The sequence below is a fragment of the Miscanthus floridulus genome, chromosome 17, assembly GCF_019320115.1.
Source record: "Miscanthus floridulus cultivar M001 chromosome 17, ASM1932011v1, whole genome shotgun sequence".
NCBI lineage: Eukaryota > Viridiplantae > Streptophyta > Magnoliopsida > Poales > Poaceae > Miscanthus > Miscanthus floridulus.
Genome location: NC_089596.1, coordinates 13,626,317 through 13,647,243, shown reverse-complemented (window position 1 = coordinate 13,647,243; position 20,927 = coordinate 13,626,317). Strand labels below are relative to the sequence as shown.

Sequence of the window (20,927 nt, the reverse complement as noted above, 5' to 3'; positions counted from 1 at the left end):
ATTCCAACGAGGATATCACCAACTCAAGACCAACTTAGTGAAGATGTCATGTAGATTCTTGATCCAAACTAACTTAAAATCTTCTCCAGTAGCTTTACCAAAATCTTAATGATCTTGGATAAACCTTCGTTGAACCTTTAATCAAACCTCATTGAGACTCTGAGTTTCTCTCACATATTTGGGTACCACCACGCTTCCGCTGCGCAAACAAGAACGTATGATACTTTGTAAATTCTTCAACTTGGCTACCCCCCTTAAGAAAAGATAGACTAGGGGACACCAAAGTATAGCTTACATCTACTTCTTCATAGAACACTTTTCCAAATTCTTGCAGTTAACTTGGTCGAAAACAGTACACAACAGAAACTACTCCAGATTCCAAACAGCACAGATGCATTGCCTTGTGATTTTCGTATCTCCATAACCAAAATAGCTATCAAGCTGATTCTTGTGCTCAAAGAAAGATATTGCAGTGTACTATTGTCCAAAATTTTCTCATGATTTCTGGTTGTCCAAGAATAGAGATATAAGCTGTAGAGTGCTGACTGCTCCGAAAAGACAGGATCAAGAGAACAAAAGAAAACCATAACCCAACTACTTATTTCATTCATCCTTATGCCTTAGGCCTATAACTAAATGAGATTGTGGGAACACCCAACAAGATCATTGCAATCATTACAAAGATTTAAAACAATCATAAGCATAATGACAATTCAACAATCAATAGAGATGCACAACTCAATCATTGACACAACTTGCGATACTATCGTTTTTATTGTGCTAGGGATAACAATCTGAAGACTCGTCTTAGGATTACGCAAGAAGGTGGTAAGGAGAAGTTCTAAAAGCATGTCAAATCAAAGAGTGGAGACGAGAGCAAAGACTTCAAAATAAGCATCGAGGTAGAGATGAATAGCAAGGATATAGTAGAGAGGGAAAATATCAAGGTCTATAGAACAAGGATTCTATAGCAATTTCAAATCCTAAAAGATGGTCAAATTCTAACTAGGCTTGCGTCCTACAGTCAACACAGCTCTGATACCAATTTGTCACACCCAATTTTAAGGATAAAATTGAATGCACAAAACTCGTGTGTGCCCAGGAATCAATCACACACACAAGCTGACAAATTACAATAGTATCATCACAGTGTCTCATACATCAGAGTTATAATAGAACTTAGTCTCATACATCACAGCGGAATAATAAAAATAGAATGAACTCTCGTGGCCATCATCACAGGGAAGGTCAACTGGTTGACCACAAGCCTAATAATCCTCCGGGAAATCCTCATACCCGTTGTCATCTGTTACCCATCCGGGATTTTTATCCAAGTAAAGAAAATAAACAAGTGTAAGTACATTCCGTACTTAGCAAGCTAACAAGGGGTTATGAAGCTCAAAAAGGATAGACTCTGGTTTACTGCAGTTAGCATTTTTAATAGGTCAAACTTTTATTCTCAAGTATTATCAAGTTATGCTTAAGCTCCCATTTAATTCCCATAAGAACAAATATCGGGGTCAGGTGTACCATATATCATCATTGAACAACTTTAAATGATCATCAACAATTAAACAGTTATTCTGTGAGTTTTCCGGGCCGCTCGTAACCGTGAGCACGGCTGTTATAACAGTTTGTTACCCTCTGCAGAGGTGGTGCACATTCACCGTGAGTCGTGATCCCCATACGCCCGGGTTAATTACTCCCATGTCACTACCAAGGTGAGCGGGCAGGGTACACTATGAAGCCATTTCATAGGTTTTCCTAACAAGTTAGGGCCGCTAGGTTTCCTTGGCAGGCAGATGTAGGGACCCCCCCTTTCCTATGGCACAAATCCATCGCGGCTATACTCATAGGAACAGAGGCAGCCCTATACCCAAAGTGGCAAGCCCCATTTGCGCCAAAAAGGTAACCTCTAACCAGCTAGGAAAGGTCCTATTACTGAGCTAAAGTCAGAGCCATATGACTCTCCCGATTGCACTGTCAGTCCCAGCTTTTGCCGACAGATAAGTCCTTATGGAGGGCCGGGAGCAACATGAACAAAGGTCATTTGCACTTTCGCCCTATGGAACAATTGTTATAATTCATGTTACTCACTTTGTTCTATAGTATCATTCATCTATATGTATATCAAGTTCAGTTAGAGCACTAGCAATCTACCCATATGCATTTAACCCATAGGAGACAAGGAACAGGATAACAATCACTAGGATATCCTTACGGTTATCAAAATTAGACACATGCAAATGAGTAATTGATTAAAGTGAAATAGGACATCAAGGAAGGCCCATGTTATACTTGCCTTGGTTCACAAACTCGTGCTGTTCCTGCTGGTCGTCGAAGAGTTCTTGGTCTCCAACGTTTTCCTCACCGTCTGAACGCGACCAACACGGCAACATACAACATTCCAAAAGCATTCATGCAAAGCAAACATTCCTATCATTAGAACAGTACACCAACAGTATAGAAAACAAGATAAAATGTTTGTGAAAATAATCTACGTCTCGCTACGATCACGTCAACGCGAAGTTCACGAAAAACGGAGCTAAAATACGAAAGTTATGATTAAAACGGGATTTCCTATAGTAATATATTTAATTAAATCTAACCATGAAATTAAAAAGTTCCAAACTTGACTAACAGTGGTTCTAACATGTAGATTATGGAATTACGAAACCAACACGATTTGAACGGATCAATTCGGAGCTAAAACGAAGTTTTTATGAGCAAAATAAAATCAGTGGCAAAATTGTAATTAAGGGAAACGTATTTTGAATCTGATAATGGAGATCTACGCTTTCAGAAAGAGAAAACGTAAAACTAGAGTACGCTAAGCACCGCGGGTTCTATTTCGGGAAAAGGGAGGGGCTCTTTAACAAATTTGCCACGACCAAAGGGTATCGGCCATCCTAGGCCGTTGGATCAAGGACGAATGGCTCTGATTAGAGATGGGAAGGAGAGAGAGAGTGCGCCGGCAGGGAACAGGGGCAGCCGCGGTGGCTCTCCATTGCTGGCGGCGAGGAGCTCGCCGGCGTGGTCGGTTAAGGCCTTACGGGCCATGGTGTGACCAACCGAGGCCACGAGGATGATGCGGGGAGGATGGCGAGTCCATCCCAGGACAAAACACGGCCGAGGAATGGCTCGCGCGGCGCCCGCCATGACCGGCAGCGAGGAGGAGCTCGCTGGCGCACCCGAAACGGCCATACAAGGCACCAATTGCCAAAGGAAGCGGTCGGGGAAGGAGAGGAGGGCACGGCGAACCTCACCACGGAGAAAATCGGAGGCGAACACGGCTCTGGAATGGCGGTCCACGCGGAGGGACGGACGGTGGTCGGCGGAGCTCAGAGACCTCAGGGCGGCGGTTTTCTCGGGCACGGCGACGCGAGAGGGAGCGGGGATCAGCAGCAGTGGGTGCGGGGACGGCCTCGGCTTCCTTTTGTAGAGGCAAAGGCGCGTGGGGGGCGCTCCCACGATGGCGCAAGACGTGGGCACGGAGGCGGTTGCGGCTTGCGGCTTGACTGGCGCGGGCGAGCGGGAGGAGGGAGAAGCACTGGCAGGCGGGCCCGGACTGGCAGCGGTTGAAAACGAGCCGAAGGCACGCGGCAGCGGTTGCAGGCTCACGGTGCAGGGCTGGCGCGCTTGCTGGGCTGGCGCGGAGGCAGTGGCCAGCTCGCCCGAGTGGGCCGGCCCAGGAAGAAAGCGGGAAGAGGGGGAAAAGGAGGAGGCGCGCGGGCCGGCGGGAGAAAGGGCCTGCGGGCCGAAATGGAGAAGGGAAAGGAGGGAATGGAAAGAAATTTCCTTTTTTTTCTTTTATAAATAATTTTTTCCAATCTCATTTTCAAGGTAAATTTGAATTCAATTCAAATTTTAGTCAAAGCTAATCATTACAAAAACAAATGCGCAGCGGCATGAATGCATGAACATGTTTCTATTCCTTATATTTGATTTTAATTTCCCAAAAATTATTAATTTCCTATATTTGAATGCACTCAATATAACATAAATAAATCAAACTTACTATTTTAAAAGATTGCAAATTTTAGGGTGTTACAATGGAGGGGGAGAGAGCAAGAACAACAGCAAGCTGAAGAACAGAGGCAGTGAGTTTGAATGGAATGGCTCGGGTTCGGGGAGGAAGAAATGAGCTGGTCTATAGGCCGGGATAATTAGTCCCGGTTAGGGGGCCAAACTAGGACTAAAGATTAATCTTTATTCCCGGGGCATCACCCAAACCGGGACTAAAAGCTTTAGTCCCGGCTGGTGCCGGGACTAAAGATCCCTGCCCCGCGGACGACCGTTGGGCAGGAACCTTTAGTCCCGGGGGCAAAAAATGCCGAGGCTAATGCCAAATTGGGACATCGTTCTAAAGTCTGTTCTCTAGTAGTGTTTGAGCTGCGTTCTTTGGAGTTCTTGCTTGTGTGCTTCGATTCACAGGCAGAGATTAGCCTTCTTAGCGAGGTCAACTGGATTATGACACGATTAATAACCAGAGGAGACGTGATGCTAAGATTGTAGGATTTGGTCTTTAATTTGTAGCCGATCAGTGTGTTGCATCTCCACCAAATCAATAGTTACCTCTATCTAACGGAAGATTGAGACCTCCGTTCCTATAAGAAGTGGATAAGAGTTAGGTACAACACGGCATAAAGGGCAATAGAGGAGAGATTTCACGAGCGCAAAAGAGCAAGTTATAGAAATGAGAGGGAACAATGAACATTTTAGTTTGGAACTGCCGAGAGGGATGGGGAACTTCGGGATAGTTCATGATCTGGATACTTATTGTGTCGTTATAACCCCAATCTTGTATTTCTAATAATATTTAAACAAAATCCAAGGAGAAGAAGGTTATACACTACAATGGCTAGAGCATAAATTCAGCAACATTTAGCTTGAGGATGGATTCAAGAGACTTGTATGTGGGTTTAATTTGCCTCACATGAATTAATTAATAACACAACCAATTGAAAACTACAAGCACGCCCTAAGTTAAAAACCTGGCATATATTTTATAATTATATAATAAAATCATATCCCACAAAACTCATGGATGCGCATGCCCATGTTTGATTTGGCTTCAAAGCCTTTTTTTCTACAATTGCTAATTACTATATGCAGCATGCAGTACTGGATAATTACCGTGTCAATTTTGTAGGAAAAAAAACTATTGTGTCAATACAACACAAGAATGAAATATCTATTCTTTTCCTCCCCATTTTTAGTAACTCTGAAGGATTCAAACATGTCATGTATTCCAAAGATTTGCAACTTCGTCACCCAAAATGCACTGGAGTCCTTTCCTGATCTGACTTAGGATAGGCGTAACCACTTACTACCAAAACTGATGGTTTATCTGGACAGGTTTATTGTTTGGAAACTGTCTGAAGTTGTGTGGTTTCTTTCTTCTCAGAGGAGATGCAGTGCGGATGATATATATCCTGTTCCTGATATATAGAACAGTCAAATGCCCCCCGCCCCCCCCATATAGTCCAACATATAAAGTTACACATGCATCTACATCGCAAAATGAGATAAGCTACAAATAAAACATAAGAGGATTAAGTTTGTTACCTCCAAAATCGAAGAGCAACACAAACGGAGGGGGAGAGAGCAAGAACAACAGCAAGCTGAAGAACAGAGGCAGTGAGTTTGAATGGAATGGGTCGGGTTCGGGGAGGACGAAATGAGCTGGTCTATAGGCCGGGATAATTAGTCCCGGTTAGGGGGCCAAACTAGGACTAAAGATTAATCTTTATTCCCGGGGCATCACCCAAACCGGGACTAAAAGCTTTAGTCCCGGCTGGTATTACCAGCCGGGACTAAAGATCCCTGCCCCGCGGACGACCGTTGGGCAGGAACCTTTAGTCCCGGGGGCAAAAAATGCCGAGGCTAATGCCAAATTGGGACATCGTTCTAAAGTCTGTTCTCTAGTAGTGTTTGAGCTGCGTTCTTTGGAGTTCTTGCTTGTGTGCTTCGATTCACAGGCAGAGATTAGCCTTCTTAGCGAGGTCAACTGGATTATGACACGATTAATAACCAGAGGAGACGTGATGCTAAGATTGCAGGATTTGGTCTTTTAATTTGTAGCCGATCAGTGTGTTGCATCTCCACCAAATCAATAGTTACCTCTATCTAACGGAAGATCGAGACCTCCGTTCCTATAAGAAGTGGATAAGAGTTAGGTACAACACGGCATAAAGGGCAATAGAGGAGAGATTTCACGAGCGCAAAAGAGCAAGTTATAGAAATGAGAGGGAACAATGAACATTTTAGTTTGGAACTGCCGAGAGGGATGGGGAACTTCGGGATAGTTCATGATCTGGATACTTATTGTGTCGTTATAACCCCAATCTTGTATTTCTAATAATATTTAAACAAAATCCAAGGAGAAGAAGGTTATACACTACGATGGCTAGAGCATAAATTCAGCAACATTTAGCTTGGGGATGGATTCAAGAGACTTGTATGTGGGTTTAATTTGCCTCACATGAATTAATTAATAACATAACCAATTGAAAACTACAAGCACGCCCTAAGTTAAAAACCTGGCATATATTTTATAATTATATAATAAAATCATATCCCACAAAACTCATGGATGCGCATGCCCATGTTTGATTTGGCTTCATAGCCTTTTTTTCTACAATTGCTAATTACTATATGCAGCATGCAGTACTGGATAATTACCGTGTCAATTTTGTAGGAAAAAAAAACTATTGTGTCAATACAACACAAGAATGAAATATCTATTCTTTTCCTCCCCATTTTTAGTAACTCTGAAGGATTCAAACATGTCATGTATTCCAAAGATTTGCAACTTCGTCACCCAAAATGCACTGGAGTCCTTTCCTGATCTGACTTAGGATAGGCGTAACCACTTACTACCAAAACTGATGGTTTATCTGGACAGGTTTATTGTTTGGAAACTGTCTGAAGTTGTGTGGTTTCTTTCTTCTCAGAGGAGATGCAGTGCGGATGATATATATCCTGTTCCTGATATATAGAACAGTCAAATGCCCCCCCCCCGCCCCCCCCATAAAGTCCAACATATAAAGTTACACATGCATCTACATCGCAAAATGAGATAAGCTACAAATAAAACATAAGAGGATTAAGTTTGTTACCTCCAAAATCGAAGAGCAACACAAATGGAGGGGGAGAGAGCAAGAACAACAGCAAGCTGAAGAACAGAGGCAGTGAGTTTGAATGGAATGGCTCGGGTTCGGGGAGGAAGAAATGAGCTGGTCTATAGGCCGGGATAATTAGTCCCGGTTAGGGGGCCAAACTAGGACTAAAGATTAATCTTTATTCCCGGGGCATCACCCAAACCGGGACTAAAAGCTTTAGTCCCGGCTGGTATTACCAGCCGGGACTAAAGATCCCTGCCCCGCGGACGACCGTTGGGCAGGAACCTTTAGTCCCGGGGGCAAAAAATGCCGAGGCTAATGCCAAATTGGGACATCGTTCTAAAGTCTGTTCTCTAGTAGTGTTTGAGCTGCGTTCTTTGGAGTTCTTGCTTGTGTGCTTCGATTCACAGGCAGAGATTAGCCTTCTTAGCGAGGTCAACTGGATTATGACACTGATTAATAACCAGAGAGACGTGATGCTAAGATTGCAGGATTTGGTCTTTTAATTTGTAGCCGATCAGTGTGTTGCATCTCCACCAAATCAATAGTTACCTCTATCTAACGGAAGATCGAGACCTCCGTTCCTATAAGAAGTGGATAAGAGTTAGGTACAACACGGCATAAAGGGCAATAGAGGAGAGATTTCACGAGCGCAAAAGAGCAAGTTATAGAAATGAGAGGGAACAATGAACATTTTAGTTTGGAACTGCCGAGAGGGATGGGGAACTTCGGGATAGTTCATGATCTGGATACTTATTGTGTCGTTATAACCCCAATCTTGTATTTCTAATAATATTTAAACAAAATCCAAGGAGAAGAAGGTTATACACTACGATGGCTAGAGCATAAATTCAGCAACATTTAGCTTGGGGATGGATTCAAGAGACTTGTATGTGGGTTTAATTTGCCTCACATGAATTAATTAATAACATAACCAATTGAAAACTACAAGCACGCCCTAAGTTAAAAACCTGGCATATATTTTATAATTATATAATAAAATCATATCCCACAAAACTCATGGATGCGCATGCCCATGTTTGATTTGGCTTCATAGCCTTTTTTTTCTACAATTGCTAATTACTATATGCAGCATGCAGTACTGGATAATTACCGTGTCAATTTTGTAGGAAAAAAAAACTATTGTGTCAATACAACACAAGAATGAAATATCTATTCTTTTCCTCCCCATTTTTAGTAACTCTGAAGGATTCAAACATGTCATGTATTCCAAAGATTTGCAACTTCGTCACCCAAAATGCACTGGAGTCCTTTCCTGATCTGACTTAGGATAGGCGTAACCACTTACTACCAAAACTGATGGTTTATCTGGACAGGTTTATTGTTAGGAAACTGTCTGAAGTTGTGTGGTTTCTTTCTTCTCAGAGGAGATGCAGTGCGGATGATATATATCCTGTTCATATATAGAACAGTCAAATGCCACCCCCCCCCCCCCCCCCCAAGCAGTTGCGTATTCTCATCCATTTCTTCATGTTTGTTGTGGTTAGGTAGGCTAATATAACCTGTGGCATGGATTCACATTCAAAAACATCAATACTTTTGATCATTCTGCAGGCTTCAACATAATCCATACGGATTCACATTCAACCGTTAGTGTCTCTTTTGACTTGGTGCTGTGAGGTGTGAGCTACAAAAGGTAAACGATCTAAATCGACAGAAATTTTGAAATTGTGATGAGACACGGCTTTCATTTGTCCCGGTCATGCGGTATCATTATCGACCATGTCAATGAAACTTTAACTCTATATGTCTAGAATAATTCTCTGATCAAGCAAGTAACCTTCAGACTGACATTGTTTTCGATCTCTAAACAACTATCTGCTTTGCTTATCATTTGCTGCTACTACAAAGTCTGGGCAACATTAGCTAGATGGTGACATATATGTTCTACAAAGTCCACTAACATGGTTCTTGTAGCAGTTGTTACTTGTTACTTGTTAGGTTACATTTGGCGATCCAGGGATTGGGTATTGAGTTGACTCGGTTCACAGACACGGTATTCCATCCATGCACACCAGCACACGCCATGCATCCCCTCAGTACTGTATAAATAGAGATCAAGCAGCTGCGCTGCTCTTCATCTCTTCATCGCCAGCTCGAATTCTCGATCGATCTCCAAAGCTAAAGCAGCTAATAGCAAGCTCAGAGTGAGAGTAGCATCTGATCGACCAATATATAGCCCATATTGTTCACCGTCGCCATGAGGTCGACGTGGTTGGCATTTGCCTTGTCGGCGCTCTTCGTCGTCTCCTCATCGGCGGCACACGCACACGCCTCGCCGGCGGAACTGGAGGTCGGTTTCTACAAGCAGTCGTGCCCACAGGCCGAGGAGATCGTGCGCAACGCCGTCCGCCGCGGTATCGCCCGTGAACCCGGCGTCGGCGCTGGACTCATCCGGATGCACTTCCACGACTGCTTCGTCAGGGGCTGCGACGGCTCCATCCTCATCAACTCCACGCCGGGCAACAAGGCCGAGAAGGACTCCGTGGCCAACAACCCCAGCATGCGCGGCTTCGACGTCATCGACGACGCCAAGGCCGTCCTCGAGGCGCACTGCCCGCGCACCGTCTCCTGCGCCGACATCATCGCGTTCGCGGCCCGTGACGGCGCCTATCTTGCCGGCGGCCTTGACTACAAGGTCCCCTCGGGCCGCCGTGACGGCCGCGTGTCCAAAGAGAATGAGGTGCTCAACAACAATGTCCCCTCCCCGACTGATGATGTCGCCGAGCTCATCGAGAGCTTCAAGCGCAAGGGCCTCAACGCCGACGACATGGTCACCCTCTCCGGCGCGCACACCATCGGCCGCTCCCACTGCTCCTCCTTCACGAAGCGCCTCTACAACTTCAGCGGCCAGCTGGGGCGGACAGACCCGTCGCTCGACCCCGCCTACGCCGAGCACCTCAAGATCCGCTGCCCATGGCCGTCCAGCGACGCCCAGATGGACCCCACGGTGGTGCCGCTTGACCCAGTCACGCCGGCCACCTTCGACAACCAGTACTTCAAGAACGTGCTGGCGCACAAGGTCCTGTTCATCTCCGACAACACGCTGCTCGACAACCCCTGGACGGCTGGAACGGTCCACTTCAACGCCGCAGTCGAGAACGCATGGCAGATCAAGTTCGCCAAGGCCATGGTCAAGATGGGCAAGGTCCAGGTGCTCACCGGCGACGAGGGAGAGATCAGGGAGAAGTGCTTCGTCGTCAACCCACACTACTAGTCAAGTTTAGCTAATTAGCTCGTGTACTATGTTTGTTTATACGTTTCCACACGTCAATACGTCATAATTTTGAGATTGTTTTCTCTTCAAGTCTGCGAATGAAATAAAACACAAGTTTGTCAAGTAAAATGGTGTAATTTGCAAAACATGAAGAAATTTAGTGATGACATCCTCTTATAGAAATATAGAAACTCTTGCCCCCCCCCCCCCCCCCCCCCCCCCCGCAATCAGCAGTGTGTCTGGACAAAAGCGAGAGTTTTAGGAGCTTCTTCTAGCATCTGATTTTAGCTGTCGCCATCCTTTTTTTTTCACTAATGGTTCGGAAAGAGCACGTGCCGCTGGAAATAAAACGATGGGTCCAAATCATGAACCGTCGGTGTAAATTCATTTTTACTTGTTGTTTTCTTAAGTTTACTGACAGTAAAGATACAAGATTTCTACTGACGGTAGCATTAAGAAAACAACCACTAAAAATGTATTTATAGTGGCGGTTTTCATAACCTAGCGTCACTACAAATAAGTGCTGAATTTTAAAAATTAAGTACTAAAATTTGATTTTTTCAAACAACCTCAGATGGAGAAATAACCAAAATAAAAGGTGTAGATCTCGAAAAGTTATAGAACTTTGTTGTTTACAATATTTCCATTTGAAATCATTTGATGTTTCAAAATGCTATTTGAAATTCAATTTTAAAATGGTCGAAGAACTCTGATCTCTCTTTTTAATCTCTGGTTTAAACTTCTAGCTAGTCTTTCTCCCTCGTACTATCTTCAAATTACTTGATTTTTTTCCTAAAATTTATAAAATCATGCTCTATCAATTTATTGTGTTCTTACATCTAATATTTTGGTCATATTTTCTTGTAAACATTTCAAAATTTGAGTTTCAAAAATGACAGCTTGAAACAGTAATTTGAAACATCAAATGATTTAAGCTGAAGAAGTCATGAACATAAAAATTGTAGAACTCATCAAGATCTACAACTTTTATTCTAGTAATTTCTTCATCCGACAAAGTGGTAGTAGACATTATTCACAAATGACATATCTCTTATATAGTTTCATAAACTATGCGAGAGATTTATGAACAATGTAGACTATCACTTTATCGGATGAAGAAATTACCAAAATAAAAGTTGTAGACCTTGGTGAGTTCTACAACTTTGTTGATGATGACTTTTGCAGCCGAAATCATTTGTTGTATCAAAATCTTGTTTGAAGTTCTTATTTTTTGAAATTCAAAATTTAAATTGTTCAGAACAAGTCACATGAAAAGATGACCAAAATAAAAGTTGTAGATCTCGATGATTTCTAGAACTTTGTAGTTGACAATATTTTCATTTGAAATCATTTTATCACGGAAAACTACGTTTGAATTTCTTAAATTTGAAATTTAAATTTTTTAAATGATCAGATGGAGAAATAACTAAAACAAAAGTTGTAGAACTCAAAAAGTTATGCAACTTTATAGTTGACAACTTTTTCATTTAAAGTCATCTTGTCAAGGAAAACTACGTTTAAATTTCTCAAATTTAAAATTTAAATTTTTCAAACGACCTCGGATGGAGAAACAACCAAAACAAAAGTTGTAGATCTCAAAAAGTTATGCAGCTTTGTAGTTGAAAACTTTTTGATTTAAAGTCATCTTGTCAAGAAAAACTATGTTTAAATTTCTCAAATTTGAAATTTGAATTTTTCAAACAACCTCAGATGGAGAAACAACCAAAATAAAAGTTGTGGATCTTGAAAAGTTATGCAACTTTGTAGCTGACAACTTTTTGATTTGAATTCGTTTAGGGTTTCAAACAATCAATTTAAACTCGGTTGAGGATAATATGAGGAGAAAGAAAATCCATTATAGGCATAAGTTAGTGTGAGGTGTAGTGGTTAGAGGAGTAACCGCGGGTTCGAATTCTGCTGGCCGCGAGGTGAGCGAAAAATTCCATGACATGTGAATTCGATGGAGCGGATGGGTGGCTGAATGATGGGGGCCTCCCCGGATAAATTTTTTTTTGCTATTTTTTGAGCCTGATTTGCAATTTTTGAAAATCATTTGTAGTGGTTGTTTTCTTAAGAAAAACAACTAGTGTAAATCATTTGTAGTGGTGGTTCTCTTAAAGACGTCCGTGAAGTTCGTGATTTTCACTGGCCTTTGCTACTGGCGGTACTGATAGACGTCAGTAGAAATAGCTTTGAAACCGCCAGTAGTGAGCTCTGCTGTACCAGTGTCAAGTTTGATCTAATTTTGTACTAACAAAAAAGAGTGTTATTGAGAACTGCAACACCTGGATTTTGTTGTTATACTAGTGTTTCTTGAAAACTACACAAAAAGTGATTATAAAGCCAATATAAATAAAGTAACTGTAATTACGAAAATCAATTATAATCTAGTAGATGTGGTTGTATCATAAGCAATTGGGTGGCAGTAGTATGATGGCTTGGAGCGATCAAAGCAATGTTGCAGGTGTTAAGGGATGGCTTAAACAACTTCTGGGGATTGTGCTTGTGGAAGACTCCATGTCTTGGATGCTGGCAAGGACCCCTGATCTTTTTTCCACCACATGGGACTCCTAGGCTTTCATCGGGGTGGGCGAGCCAGTTTCTATGTTAGATTGAGACTTTCTGGTGAGTTTTGTAAATACATCCCCTATGGTACAGAGGCCCTAGGCGATTGGATTACTTGTGTATGCCCCTTCCCTACTAGTGTTTTTAATGGTTGCGGGAACTAATCTAGTCAGTATTGCTTCACATTACAAAGTTCTCTTCCACCGACTTTTTGTTGCGCTATCTCTAGTTCGGGCTCCATGTTCTTGAGTTTTCTGTTTCGCCCTGTGGTGATATGGGATCTCTGATGAGGAGATTGCCCACCCAAAGCCAAGGCGGTGAACTCAAAGTGCAGGACTATAATTGATAGGCACGAAGTGGAAAGGAATATTTGGTGACATGAGTTGTGGGTTTAGGAATCACGGAGGAGAAGAAACAGGGAGATAAGGTTGAGGACATGACAGCTAGAGGAGGAGTTGGGCATCTGGAGGGTACTTTGGCAAAATGAGTTGGTTTGGTAGAACAAGTCCCAAAGGTGTTGAAGGATGTGTCAAAGGATATGGTGATAGTGTTAGCCAAGAAATAGCCGGCATTGGAGGAGGATGAGGATGAGGAGGAGTTTGATCCTTTTTTCTATGGAAGATAAAGAACTGAAGAAGTTTATGGCTATTGGGAAATACTACTCATGGGACCCGTTCAACTTAAGGGTTCTTTGGTGGAGATGAGTAGAGCTTAGGGACTTCAAGTACCAATGGAGGGCAAATCATTGAATGATAATGTGTTTGAGTTTGAGTCTGAATTAATTTTCAATAGGATGGAGATGCATTCATTATGGTCAATTATGGTGGTTTTCAGAGACCTTCATAGATCATCATCAGATCTCCATAGGCGCATGGGAAGAGCTCTACGGAGGGGGAGAGGATCTCCCACCTGATGCATTTCATTTAGGGGCCCCAAGGCCAAATTGGTTCAAAGTACATAGGTGGTTTGAACAACAAACATAGCCACCACACAACATACTATTTCTCTAAAATGGTTGCTACATTGCGTTTGCAATCAAGGTGCACCAACCCTTCGCGATATGTTTATCAGCTTCTGGTCGCCTTGCCTTCCAAAGAAAGGCCTCCGCCTTACATGCTGCAAGGGCACCAGCAAGAGTAGAGCAATCATTTCTAAAGACAACCTCCATTTCCAGATGTGCCAACAGCAAAGGAGAAAGGTGCTGAAATGCTTTGACGGTATTTGATTGGGTCGCTGAATGTGCATCAAAGCGTTCACCTGTCGATCTCCTGCGGTAACAATTCCTAGAGCATCCCAGAAGCATTTTGCCGAGCTACAAGCGAAGATGACGTGTGCCGAAGATTCTTACCCAGCATTGCAGACCTCACAAACGACACTATCCACTATGTGTTTCTTAACTCATACTTGAGCTCAAGTGAGGATTCCTTTTTGGAGAGGAGGCTACGCCGAGAAAAATAGAGGAGAGGAGGCAGTGTTGAGCGCAAGGTGTATGCAAGGGTAATGGAGAAGGGGAGCATAGAAGAAGAATTAATTTTGTGGCATCAACTGTGCGTGCATGAAAGAGGTGCACAACCAAGGGAAATACCTAGCCTTTGTAGAGTCAGAAAAATTTTGCACTAGAGTTAGCTACTAGAGGTCAAGATGGAAGTGGATAAGAGTGAGCTACAGCAGGACATAAAGGGCAATAGAGCAGAGATTTCACCGATGCAAAAGAGCAAGTTACAGAAAGGAGGTCCTTGCAGCCTCACGGGTGCTTATGACAATCTCCACTAGGAGCAATGAATGTTTTAGTTTGGAATTGCTGAGAGGGATGGGGAACTCCGGGATAGTACATGACCTTGTTACTTTAGTGCATCGTCATAACACTAGGCTTGTATTTCAAACAATATTTAAATAAAATCCAAGGATAAGAAGGTTACACTAAGATGGTGAAGGGAGTGTGACACCTAAGAGGAGGGTTAATTAAGCAACTTAAAAAGTAATTGGGCAACTAAAATCTACTAACAAAACCTATGCAAGATACTATATAGATGTGCACTACAATTTTTCTAAGTGTTGCTATCTCTAATGAAAAAGAGTTTTACACTCTCTGTTTCTATTCTATCAACTAAGCTAGCAAGCTACACGATTTCCCATAGTTCTCGATGGAGCTCGTCATAAGGACTAAGCTCCCGATTGGGTAACTCCATGGATAGCCCACGGATCTTTGCCACATGCAAGTGGGTCTTCATATGGCCATCTCCTGGACTGTTCCCCACCGTCAGCCTCATTCCCTTCGTACACCATCGATAGCCACACCAAAAACGTGGTTGGTATGATCTCACAAGATTACAATCCCCTCAGAGCACAAGAATGGTTCATAGAAGCACTAGGTAGCAAGAGGTATACAACCCTCACTAAACACTAGGCCTAAACCTAGAGCAAGCGCTATTTGGGTAGTCTAAACTAGCATAAGCACTTCACAAAGCACTAACACTAATCACCTAATCTTTCTTAAGCACTTTTGGTGGCTAGAGCACTTGGAATTAGGGGTAGATATATGGGTTTATCAGGGTCTATGGACCCTGACAAAAATTGTAAATCTTTTAGTACATTACTTTTCAAGTTTAAAATTATATCATCTAATAAAGTCGATCCGATGACCCAGTGACATTCTCAGCTAGATTCGCTACTGCTTGGAATAGAACCTCAACTCACTAGAAACTTTGGCACATTTATCATCATTGAATTGGCCAAACGAAGGGGTATATATAGCCCTGAATGTCCAATGTAGCCATTGGCTTCGGATTGCATATATAAACGAGCATTAGAGAACTCTAGTGATCCCAACTGGAGAGCTCCGATGCCTAATACATAGACTAGATGTTGGACATGCCGTTGTCGACCGTTGGATGGCCTAAACTCCGATGCACTACTGGAGATTTTAGGTGAGGTTAAAATAGTACTGCATAGCACAACCTCTGGATCACACCTTTACTCAAGTGCTCTATCACCAGAGGGTTCCGGTGCCCTTTGCTCTTATCCACCACGCCTCCAAGTACCTCTGGACCTAAACTCTGGTGATGTGCACTCCAGTGCCCACCGAAAGTTAAGGTGAGGCAGGTCTTCTTCCCTCAACCCTCTGTACTGTAGAGCATATAAGCTCCGGTACTCATCACCGATAAGCTCTGGTGGTGCACTCCAGTGCCCACTGAGCTCTGTTTCTTTGGGTCTCTTCGTCCGGGCTTATTCCACTTGATGTCTTGGACTTCTTATTTGTCTTTTAGGATCTTCAAAACAGCTCCTTGACCTTGCTTGAGGTGTTGATCACTTGATCTTTTTGTTGCCTTGTCTAAGTCCATGTTTGCAGCTGGTATACTAGCGCATCTTAAACTCTTATAAAACAAAACCCCACTAGCTTATTTTTCTCATTCAACAGCCCTCCACGTCATCGTTCCCTCCTAGCCCACGCATCTACCTCCACCTCTGCCTCGAGTAAATGCATGGTGCTGCTCGGCTTGAAACTGCTGTCCACAGCTCCACTAATACGTCATGTCTTCCACTAGCCTCATAGCCAAGCAATCAACGTCGTACATGATAACAGGAATCATCGTAATCCCTGCCGTTTCCTCTTCGTGTACCAGCACTATCATATTAATAGGTACCCTATATATATTGTCCAGACGCGATAGCGATGCTTCCTTGGGCTTGGGCATCATAGCTTCCGATCCATACTCCAAATCATGTAGCTTCCGATCCATCCTTCCGATTATTTCGTTCAGGTAATAAGCAGGGTGTACCTTGATTGTTTACATTCATCTTTGTCTATATCTTGCTGATATATTTCTATACCTTCAGCAATTGCAAGCTAGCAGTGCACGAAACGGCTGTTGCATGCATCCGAGATGGGCATGGATGCACCAACAACGCCGGGTTCGATCAATCTCCTCACTCTCCAACCAAGACTGTCCGGCCATCCCTATGTGCGTGGCCGTGGCGATCCGACGTCGACGGAAGCACTGGCATTGTTAGTGCCGACTGTCTTCTCATCTTCCAGCAGCAAACAACCGATTCCCTTTGATCACCATCTGCCCGATCTGTGAGCAACTCGAGTTATATCACCATGGTGTGCGCATATGCATTATATGTGTACCGCCTGTATGGTATGCGCATGCGCATGATGTGTCCGGCTGAGTATACTCACATCGTAATTTGGCAACACTTTTTTAAAGCTATTTGACAGCACTCCTGTATTCCTTCCTACTTTGGCAAATTCAATTTTGGCAACACATTACTACGTGCTCTCTAATCAAATAAGTTGATTATTTTCTACTGCAACTACATGCCAAATTGCTTCTTTAAAAAAGTAGGATAACGCTGCACAACACTTTAGTCGCCCAGGTACTACAAGCATCCGGGCGAGAGCCAAACCAAGCCAGAGCAGAGGATATGACAGCTATTTGCATTTTTAAAAGCAAAAACACTTCTATGCATTTCACTAAAAAAACACTTCTATGCATTCCTTCCAATGCAATTTTAGTTTTGGCAACACATAGTACTACATGTTCTTTAACCAAATAAGCTGATTCTTTAACTTTTGTCTAAATCATTCCTTAAATTTCTGCAGCAACATAGTGTGATTATTACATCCAAACTATGATTTACACAATTAAGCAATATTGGTCTCTATGTCTTGCATTTCAAATACAAGCCAACATGTGTTCTTGATGTGAATCCTTCGCTATGGCTCATTAAGGCCACGGGTTACATCGGGGCATGCCGGTCTCTTCCCTGGTGTCAGAGCTTTGACTCAGGCCCATACGCTTGGACCTAGAGTGGTTGGTGGCGGTATGGGTCTCCGTCGGGCGAGGCGGAGCCCGCGGCCTCGGGGTCGGGCGAGGCGGAGCGCAGACCCAAGGGTTAGGCGAGGTGGAGGCCGTGGCCTCAGGGTCGGGCGAGGCGAAGTCCTCCCCCAGAGGCCGGGCCAGGCGAAGCGCAGACTTAAGGGTCGGGTGAGGCGGAACGCAGAACCAAGGGTCGGGCGAGGCAGAGCGCAAGGCCCAAGGGTCGGGTGAGGCGGAGCCCGCGGCCTCAGGGTTGGGCGAGGCTGGAGCGTAGGCTCAAGGGTCGGGCAAGGCGGAGTCCACGGCCTTAGGGTCAGGGCGAGGCGGAGCGTAGACCCAAGGGTCGGGTGAGGCGGAGCTCGCGGCCTCAGGGGTCGAGAGAGATGGAGTCCTCCCTCAGAGGCCAGGCGAGGCGAAGCGTGGACCCTAGGGTCGGGTGAGGCAGAGCGTGGACCTAAGGGTTGGGCAAGGCGGAGCGCAGACCCAAGGGTCGGGCGAGGCATAGCCCGCGGCCTTGGTGTCGGGCGAGCGGGAGTCCTTCCCTAGAGGCCGGAAGAAGCAGAGCTTGCATGCCGGTGGGTCGGTTGGAGTTGTAGTCCGTGCTCTTGACTACTCGGATGAGTCAATGTTGTCGGTCATTAGCTCCTCCTCTTCCGGGTACTCTCATATTGGTCCCCGACAGTAGCCCCCGAGCCTGCGAAGGAGTAGAAAACTCCTTCGGAGGTTTTTCCGAGCGAGAGGACTCTGATGGCCTTGGACCTTCTTTTATCGCCCGCGACGTGACCTGGGGATGGTGATTCTCTTTCAGTCGAGATTGGACCCCTCGGGGGTATAGCTGTGAGGTTTGGTGCGTCGGAAAAGGTCCTTCCCTGATTTTGACCCCTTCGGGGGTCTGTCGTTCTACGATCCGTGCGTTCGGTCTCCTTATGAGCCCAACTTTCCTCGAGGCCCCGCGCATAGCGGGGGTCCGATCGAGGGTTGGCTCATTATTGTTATCGTCGCCCCGTCCATGGTTTTCGCAACTGGAGGGGTTGAGCTAACGTCACTTGCCTCGATGGCTCGAGTGACGCGTTCGGCGAGCTCGCTAACGGGCATGTTGCATATGCAATGCTTGGATGTATGGGATGAATGTATGGATGAATAGATGAATGAATGAATGTATGAATACATGCATGAGAATGGATGAATGAATGATCATGCAATGGAAAAGAAAAGTGGGGGTTGGTAAAGTTACCTTGATGGCTCGAGTGACGGTTTCGGGGAGCTCTTTCCGGATATGTCCGGGTGGAACCTGGGTCTGTTGTTAATAACAGAGTTGGTGTGACCTGCATGGGACATCCCACTGCTCTCTACCCGTCTCTCGGCAGCGGCCGGAGCCGTCCGATCGACTTTGGGCGACCTACCGGTCTCTCCTCGATGGAGATTCCGTAGGTGGGCTCCTCCAAATCCTTCCCGAGAAGGCGGAGGCTAAAGCTCAGGGTGCGGGGATAAAAACTCTGATCACGCTGGTGAGCAAAAAATGCCATAGCCGCTAGGGCGTAGGTTTCTTGCGATGCGACTAGTTTTACTTAGAGTTTGTTTCTGCACACCTTGCTTCTAGTTTTTTTAACATGAGAAGGGGTCGGGCATAAAGAATTTCTAACGAATAGATACTCTTGCTAGCCCCCGAGTGAGGCTCCACCCCTACCGTTGCTGGGGTCAGGGGCTCGATAGAAAAATTGATAAGAGAAAACATGCGCAAATTAAGGGTGACCTACGGGCGCAGGACCTACCTTGATGGCACGAGTGATGGGTTTGAGGAGCTCTTATCGGACATGTTCGAGTGGAATCCAGGTTCGTCGTTCGTGACGGGGTCTACATAACTCGAGTGGGGTATCCTGCTGCTACCTACCAGTCTCTCGGCAGCAGCCAAGCTGTCCGATCGACTTGTGGTACCCGCTGGGACTGGACTTACCTGCAGAGATAGAGAACATCCCGCCCAAAAACTTAGTTAGGCAGATAATCCAGATGACAAACTTGTAATAAATAGACAAGCTCTTAGATTTCGTTATGGCCAAACAGTTTTTAGCCCTTCTCCCCCTTTCGTATAAAAAGGTTAGTGCATTCCGACCCCTTCCGTCATTAAGGTCGTAAAGGCCATGGTGCAGGTGAATAAACTCTGATCACACTGGTGAGCAAAAATGCCGTAGCCACCGAGGCGTAGGTTTCTTGCAGTCCAACCAGTTTTACTCGGAGTTCATTTCCACAACCCTAGCTTCTAGGTCTCATTGTGAGAGAGGGTCGGGCACAGAGAATGTTTGCTAGGCGGATAGACTCTTTAACGCGTACTGACTCTTTCCATGGCTAAGGCCAAAAAGCACGGGGTGCAGGAAAAAAAACTCTGATCACGCTGGTGAGCAAAGACGCCGTAGCCACCAAGGCGTAGGTTTGTCATAGTCCAACCAGTTTTACTCAACGTTTGTTTCCACAAACTTTGCTTCTCGGTCTTAATCGTGAGAAAGGGTCAGGTGTAGAGACTGTCTACCGGATAGATTTGCTCTTATTAGCCCCTGAGTGAGGCCCAACCCTTTGCCGTTGCTGGGGTCGGGCGTCACCTATAAATCAGGGAGTTGAAAGTGAAACTGATAAGAGGAAGTGTGCGTATATTAAGGGTAAAAATGACATAGCTGCTCGATGTTCCAGGCATTGACGAAAACTTCACCGTCGACGGCCTTGAGCTTGTAGGCACCTGATCGGAGCACCTCCGTGATGACGTATGGTCCCTCCCACGATGGAGAGAGCTGGTAGCGGTTCTTGTTGCTCTGAACGAAATAGAGCACCAGGTCCCCAACGTTGAAGGCCCAACCCCGCAGTCGATGGCTGTGGTACCAGCGCAACGCTTGCTGGTACCTGACCGAGTGGTGGAGGGCGACGTTGCACGCTTCATCTAGCTGGGCTCCTTCCTGTGCTCCCCCTTGTTGGAGCCTCCGGACAAGAACTGCTTCAAGAGGTCACAGTCCTTGTATAGGTGCTCGACGGGAAAAGAATGGTTCGGGCATGGCCCTTTGAGTAGCTTCTCAAAGTGGTTCGGGGTACCCTCGGTGAGTTTCCGACTCCCTTTGCAGTCAGCGGTGGCCACGAGCGAGCCCTCGCACCGCTGCCTATTCTTCTTCTTGCTGGGACAGTCAGAGGCGCCTT

General features: G+C 44.9%; 1 protein-coding gene across 1 annotated transcript; it reads left to right on the top strand.

Annotated features, from left to right (window-relative positions):
• Positions 1 to 9,253: 9,253 nt before the first annotated feature.
• On the top strand, positions 9,254 to 10,481 carry LOC136518161 (peroxidase 5-like). The gene has a single exon (XM_066511826.1). It carries the CDS (start codon positions 9,346 to 9,348, stop codon positions 10,360 to 10,362), a length of 1,017 nt encoding a protein of 338 aa, XP_066367923.1. The 5' UTR covers positions 9,254 to 9,345; the 3' UTR covers positions 10,363 to 10,481.
• Positions 10,482 to 20,927: the final 10,446 nt, after the last annotated feature.

Bases quoted from the DNA above. Each gene is read 5' to 3' on its own strand.
- LOC136518161 (XM_066511826.1), top strand. From the start codon at position 9,346: ATGAGGTCGACGTGGTTGGCATTTGCCTTGTCGGCGCTCTTCGTCGTC.